This window comes from Nestor notabilis, unplaced genomic scaffold (genome assembly GCF_000696875.1).
Source record: "Nestor notabilis isolate BGI_N333 unplaced genomic scaffold, ASM69687v1 scaffold5854, whole genome shotgun sequence".
NCBI classification, from domain to species: domain Eukaryota; kingdom Metazoa; phylum Chordata; class Aves; order Psittaciformes; family Psittacidae; genus Nestor; species Nestor notabilis.
The window spans coordinates 53,158-60,912 of record NW_009924221.1 but is presented as its reverse complement, the minus strand read 5'-3'; the positions used below and the strand labels follow the sequence as shown (position 1 = coordinate 60,912).

Genomic DNA, 7,755 nt, shown 5'->3' with positions numbered 1-7,755 from the left:
CTGACAGTCCAGTTGACCACCACTCTCTACTTCAGTTTGATATATAAACAGTGATATAGAGGGATTTTGCTGTATTCTGGGAGGTGTTTTTTTGTTTTGTTTGTTTTGTTTTTCTATTGGAGATTTCCATCTGTTCCCTTCTGCACAGAGGTGCATGATAAAGGCAAAAGTTATTATGTCAGTTAATGGGCTTTTTTTCCTGTTCTTTACAGATTTGTAACCTGTTTCAATAGAATTTGTCTTCTGGGCAAACGTGAAAACAAAAATCAGTTTATTCCCCAAAATGAATGCATTCTGGATGTCCCTGAAGCCATGATTGTTTCAGCTTTTTAAGAGAAGTGGTCTCATTCAAGGAAGGAGGCAACATTTTTCTTTCTTCATTAAAAGCATATTCTGGACAAAGAATATTTGAACAACAGATTTATAATTTCAACAACATTTCACATATAATTTTTGGGAGGAGAGAGTGGGCAAAGACTGAAATAAGATTCCCAACATATTCTAAGAGTAAAAAAATACTGAATTCTCAAGGCATGATGTCACAGTTAGCAATAGTTTAATAAACAAGGTAAGAAATACGTGACTAGGACACTGAGCCCTGAAACCAGGCTCTGATACATGCTTGTTCTACAGGATGAGGTGCTGTGGCTATGCCCAGGGACCCCAAGCCCCAGTTGCTGCTGGATCACAGTGAGGATCCTCATCAGGGTAGAACACGGGCACTGAACGTTTATGATAATTCTGAAGCCGTGAGAGCAATTTTTCCACCACATGAGGATGTTTTTCAGACAAATCATTTTTCTCTTCAGGATCATGAACAATATCAAATAACCAAAGTCTCTTTGTTGGTGGATCAGATGATTGAATCTTTGACTCATTGAACAAAGACGGTGGAGGGAACCAATGACTGCAGCCTGCAGAAAGAAGAGCAGACCAGGGGTTAATTCTCAGATACAGTGCAGCAGTATGGAGACATTGAGTTACACTGCAATCAATGAATTCACTAGGTCTGTTGACAAGCCACTGGACAGTGACTGTTGCTGCATTCCTTAGCTCCATCGTAGCACCAGAGTATCTCTAGTCCAGGGCTACTTATACAGGAGTCCTATTTATACAAAAAAGCTGCACCATTGGGATTAAAAATTCTATGTCACTTAATTTCATATCAATTAACTTAATGGACTTGCTTCTTGTATTCAATGATCCTTATGGGTCCCTTCCAACTTCAGATATTCTGTGATTTTTTATTGTGAAATTTGTATACATTTGCATACAAAATAATAGCAATATGAAAGAATATGTTGTTTGGATTTTAGAAGAGCCCCTTCTAGACTTTTGCATGTGATCAAAAACCTGAGAAATTAGCAGAATAGCTAAAAGAAATGAACATACATTAAACAGAATTAAACTGTGTTTAGGGCAGGTGAGAGATGTGACACACTGTATAAAAAGGAGTTACTTCATTACCTGGATATCCAGTTAGTAACTTCCATTTTCCATGTCTGATTGCTGCATGCATGGATATATTGAAAAGTGAGTCATCCCACGGAGAAGAATTGCTCTGTGGTAAAGATGTCCTGTTATCAATGCCAAGACCTTAATGAAATAGTAAACTAAGTTAGATACATTGCACGTGCATGAAGTCACTGTTAGAATTCTACTGGAAAACAAAGCAGGATCATCCATTTATTTTTATGTATTCTACGAACAATTTGTTATGTATATGTGAAAACATCTGTGCTATGTTTCACTGGATGTATTTAACTCAACTTGAACTGCACTGCAAAAAGTTATCAGTGGAAAATGGCACATCTTAGTCTGGATTACTGGACTGATTTCATATACATACATTATATCTGTATCTCATATACCTGTATTAGAATCATAGAATCATAGAATGGTTTGAGTTGGAAAGGACCTTAAGATTGTCTAGTTCCAACTCCCCTGCCATGGGCAGAGATGCCTCACACCAGACCTGTCACCGAAGACTCCATCCAACCTGGCCTTGAACACTGCCAGGGATGGAGCATTAACCACTTCTTTGGGCAACCCATTCTAGTGCCTCACCACCCTCACTGTAAAGAACTTCTTCCTTACATCTAACCTGAACTTCTCCTGTCTTAATTTGAACCCATTACCCCTTGTCCTATCACTACAGTCCCTAATGAAGAGTTCCTCCCCAGCATCCTTACAGGCCTCCTTCAGATACTGGAAGGCTGCTATGAGGTCTCCACGCAGCCTTCTCTTCTCCAGGCTGAACAGCCCCAACTTTCTCAGCTTGTCTTTATATGGGAGGTGCTCCAGCCCCATTATCATCCTCGTGGCCTCCTCTGGACTTGCTCCAACAGCTCCATGTCCTTTTTATGTTGAGAACACCAGATCTGTGCACAATACTCTAAGTGAGGTCTCACAAGAGCAGAGTAGAGGGGCAGGGTCACCTCCTTTGACCTGCTGGTCACGCTTCTTTTGATGCAGCCCAGGATACCGTTGGTTTCTGGGCTGTGAGCGCACACTGAAGCCAGCTCATGTTCAGTTTCTCATCAACCACCACCCCCAAGTCCTTCTCCACAGGGCTGCTCTGAATCTCTTCTCTGCCCAGCCTGTAGCTGTGCCTGGGGTTGCTCAAACCCAGGTGTAGGACCTTGCACTTTGCTTTGTTAAACTTCATGAGGTTGGCATGGACCCATTAAGGATATTCATGATCAGAATTGCTAAATTTGCTCATACAAGTGCCTATAATTTTTGCAGGTCAGGAATATAGAATTGAAAGATCTCCTAAATCACTGCTACTACTCTTACTCTATTATATCACTCCAGGGACCAAGTCCCAGCTCTTGATTTGTATATGCATGCAGAGACCTGTCCCTCTGAACTGAGCTGGCTACATTCACACAGATTTGGCCAGCAAAGTACTTCTATGGCATGACACAGCATGAAGCATGTCTTCACACTGTCTTTGGTAGAGTCACATATGATGTAGCCCCAGTTACTGCAAAAAACTCTGAAGTGTCAACTATGTGCAAATACCCTTTCAAAATGAAACCAAAATCTCCTTATAGGAGGGAGCTCAGAAAAAAATTAACATGCATATGCAAGGAGTAATCAGGAGACCAGTTCTGTACTGAAACCAGGAGGGAGTTAGACACCCCAGGAGCATTCAAACAATCTTGCATGTCAGCTTTCATAAACAAGATAGGAGTTTAGGACATAAAATCTAAGAGTTTCATTTCAACTGTATCAGCTGATACCTTTTACCAAAAGACTACCAGAAGGCAACTCTATAATCAGACTAGAAACAAGACATCAAGATGTGAAGAGAAACCAAAGCTGATTCTCTAGCATCTTTCAAGAGATGACTTTTGATCAGCATAAGGACTTTGAAGTACTCAGCTGACAGATTTTTGCCACTTAAATGAAAAAAAATCCATGAGATGTACATTGATCACATGAGATCCAATATTAGAAGCAGGACTAGAGGTTTCTAAAAAGAGTAAAATCTGTACGTTGTAGTGGAGCAAATATATATCTGATGAAAAACAAGAGAGCAATAGAAAGTTTGAAAAGGAATTGCTAGGACACTAACAATTTCTCTATTTTTTTATGATGGCCCTGCTAAGTTTCACTTTTATTAGTGGGATTTGAATTAATTTTTCCTTAATAAGCAATTTTTGTGCATGCCCACGTTTACATCAGACTTGCATAATGTTCCCAGGTAAATAAGGTTATAAAAAGGGACTACTTGTTTAGAGTATGTATACACAGACTGACAAGTACTCATCTTAGATCATGAAGCACTGAAGCTGATGGTAAAAAATCCCAAACTCTTATGAAAGCAATGAAAACTTTATAAATACCCTTAGAAGAATTCTTCTAGAAGCTAAATCTCCCCCACAGCCATGTGATGTCTGTACCAGATATAAAACAGTTTAAAGCTTAATATTGCTTACTTTTCCATATCATTATGTTATCTATTATTCTGTCCTGCTGTTTGTTACTAAGAATACTCATCTTTTCCATCTACTTTCTTAAAGAGAATGGAAGACATTCAGCAGATTAAAAAATACAACTGTATTTTTTAAATATTAGTCTCAAAATTACAATATTAAGGTTTGGTCTAAAGGAAAAATTGCATTTCTGATTTTAAGGTTTCGCACGGAGAATATGCTTCTGATTGCTGAGGTACAGTATGCGAAGCCATACAATTACTCAAGATAAATTAGATAAAATAATTCAAAGAAAGAGTATGGAAGACTGCATTTTCAGATGTACTTTCCAAAATATCCTTAGAATGTCATGCATGAGACTTAAACAAGATTCAAGAAGATAAAATAATTTTAAAAACTATTTATTTGATCCAGGTAACAAAACCAGACTCCTAAACTAAGAAATGCCAGAGCTCATAGTTGAAGTTGTTTGGTAGAATATTATCTTTCAGAAAAATTTATTGAAAAGATAAAGATACATTCCTTCATGTTGAGTTATTACAAACAGAACTCTGTCAGTCATGTTAACTCACCCATTGTAAGCACTTGTCTTATGCCAGAGAAATGTACTGTCTGTTATTCAGACAAGTGTCTTGCTTCCCAGACAGTAGAGGTCAACTTTTATTAGACATACCAGCCATGGAAAACAAATGCTTGTTTGAACGATCTCTACGCAGTATATTTGTAGGACTGACAGTTTATTACAACATATAAGCACCAGATACAGAACTAATTTAAATAAAAATATTGCTTGACAGGAATTCTCTTCTTCCTATCACATGACTTAATCTTGGATATCCCTCCACCTGCACGTATCCCACTTTCTTCTTCTCTTCAACCCAGCAGTTAAATTTCTAGCTCTGTCTTCATTCTTCAACTTCTGGTAGTGCAGGTGAAATGCAAAATGAATGGGCAGATTTCTCCCTCAATGTATGAACTTCACAGCAATTCCTGTTCCAACCTGGTAGACTAAAGAAGTCACATGCTTTTTTATTTTGGTAAAAAAGATAAAACCTTCTTTCCCATAGCATTTAAGCAGTTTTTCTCTGCATTTGTCCTAGATTGTTGTTTTGGGGTGGGTTGGTTTGTTGTTGGTTTTTTTCTTTTTGTTTGGATGGTGTTCTGTTTTGGTTTGGTTTTGTTGGTTTTTGAGGAATTATTTTGTGTTTTATTTTGGTTTTGGGGTTTTTTTCTCCCCCAGTATGGTTGGCCAGGCAGTAACAACAGTGCTGTGGACTAATCCAGCAGATGCCTTTTATTGGTCTGTGTAATCAAGTCTGCCTTCACAAGCCTGCATACCCTCCTTATAGACCTATATCTAAAATATTTGATAATTTTACCTGTGCAAAGAGGCTAGACATTTGATTTTTCTGCTCTTTGATCACCTGTGTATCAGTGGCTGGTGAAATACTAAAGCTTTGTTTTTACCTTAAAAGAAAAATCCCACAGCCTTTGTCATAAATATTCTTGTTTTCAAACTGAAGCCACTGTTTCCTGAAGTCCAACTTCAGAGCCTCACCAGCTGCTATATTTCTTTTTAAGCAGTCTCTTGGGAAACGGTACAACTTTAATACTTTAACAAAGCAGTGAAATTTCATGCAGATACTTATTTTCAAATATTTAATGCTACAATGAATAGATTTAAATATTTTAAAGTTTTGTTTGGCATTGTAGGTCTCTAAAAAATATTCACATAGCTTTTATATCTCTCTAGGAAAAAAAAAAAGTCCTTCAGAAATATTGCCTTTGGCAAGTGACTATGGAGTTTATATCATATTTGAAGAACATCCTTAGTCTTGACAGCCTGAAAAATGGTTTCAGGATCAGATTTTAAAAGGAATTGAGGTGGCCAACTCCCACTACCCACAAGAGAGTTTATTATGTAAATACTTTAAAAGCCTGGCCCTTTGCCCCTTATAAAAACTTCAGCTTAATTCTTTCATTTTCATTGTCCTACATAGTTTTTATAAACAGATACGTATTCCAAATTAGGATGTAAAAGCCTAAATAATTTTCAATAGCTAATTTGTTTCTTTAACAGACCTGATTTTTCAGAAGGCAAATGTCATCAACTCTGAAAAAATCTGTGCTAAATGCTCAGAAAGCATTAGGTAAAAATGTTAGCTGCATTTGCAAAAATAATTACCATTCTGATAATTTGAATATTTCATAGCATATTTTTCAGGCAGGATGTTGAGAAATTTAATACTGGATAAGTATGTAAATAATATCCTGAATAATGACCAGAGAATATATGGGACTTCTTAGAAAAGTGAACAATCTTTCAGTACATTAAGTCTTGCTAATGCACAAATGTAAGTACAACAAAAAGGAAAGTAAGGATCATGGGGAAAAAAAGCCAATCCTAACTCTGCATACACAAAAGAGTGTGCTCTGAACAAGCTATTGCTATTTAGGGAAGAATTTATGAAGTTGTAATGAACAAGTAATGTCCAGTAGAATTTAAGAAAAGCAAAACCAGTTTTCAAAACCAGTTTTAGAAATGGCAAACTATGGGCCACTACGCCATCAGTTAGGACCTTGTTGTGCCTCACAAGGGATACTGTGCAGTTACATGTGGTAACATGTTCAATAACATGTCATCCCCATGTTATAGAACAGACACAGAAAAAACATATGCGATAAAGAGATGTGACAAGAAAGATTAGAGCTATGGCACAGCTTCTGTGTGAAGAATGACTAAATCAATAGGACTCTTCACCCTCAAAGATGGACAGCTGATGAGGAACAGGACAGACATCTACAAAGCTGTGTGGCATGACAAGCTGAATAAGAAATAATTGGTCTTTCCTAATAGAGGCATCACATAAATTATGAAGTCGCATACACAGATTTTCAGCTGAGATCTGAAAAAGAGAATATATAGGGGAATAATACATATTCTATATCTATATGTATAATGATTTTTGCACAGATCTTATAAGCATAGATCAATTACTCATTCTTCTAGCTCTCCTTCTTCATTCTTTTAATGAGACCAATTCAAGCAATTGGTAAAAAACATAAAATGTGGAGATATAAATAGACAGTATGTCTAAATATAAAATATTCTGCCTTCAGCCTATGATTAAGATGATGAAAATGATCCATGTTGAGAAAAAGTTCCCTTGGTTGGTGAGAGATCAAAGAGCATGAAGTTCTCTCTAACATGCCATTTAGTGAGGTCCCAACCACAAAATTTAAAGGGTCCAAAAGAATACTGCTTGAAGCATGCTATTTTTCTGTACACTGTGGTCTACAATAGTAGTGTGCAGGGAGGCAATGTTCGGCACTGGAGAGCAATTTTGGAGAAAGACAAAAGAATGTCAATTTATTATTTATTTAGGAAACAGAGCCCTGCCTAAAAAGTTAATCTAAACATCTTAAGTGAGTGTCAGATTGACTACGCCTCTACAATTTTCCAACATCCTACAGAGTAACAAAAACTTCCTTTTGTAACCAGCTACATATAGTGAGTGCCCTTTACAAACAAAATAAGTAAATTAAGCTTCTACCTTTGGTTCTTCATCTTAGAACTTATCTGTCTTTTGCAGTGTATCTCCCAAATGAAAAAGTGAAAAATAGCAGCATTCCTATGGTTAAACTTCTATTTATAATACTATAATGTAGGAGCAGATTTAGCCATATGACAGGGAAAATACAATCACATAAAGCTCCAAGCTTAATTGCAAACTGCTTGATGGAAAAAAACTGAAAAGCAGGCATTAAGAAAAGCCACAAAACACAAGATGAATTAAGAATTTAGATGGCT

The 7,755-nt window shown here is 36.9% G+C and overlaps 1 protein-coding gene across 1 annotated transcript in view; it reads right to left on the bottom strand.

Moving 5' to 3' along the window:
• Positions 1–648: 648 nt before the first annotated feature.
• ARSB (arylsulfatase B) overlaps positions 649–7,755 on the bottom strand; it is a gene marked incomplete at its 5' end in the record, with an annotated part of 58,784 nt that continues 51,677 nt past the window's right edge. Inside the window, 2 exons of the mRNA XM_010012515.1 lie at positions 649–914; positions 1,468–1,596. Of these exons, the coding sequence (XP_010010817.1) occupies positions 649–914; positions 1,468–1,596 (395 nt within the window). The remainder of the gene's footprint in view (positions 915–1,467; positions 1,597–7,755) is intronic.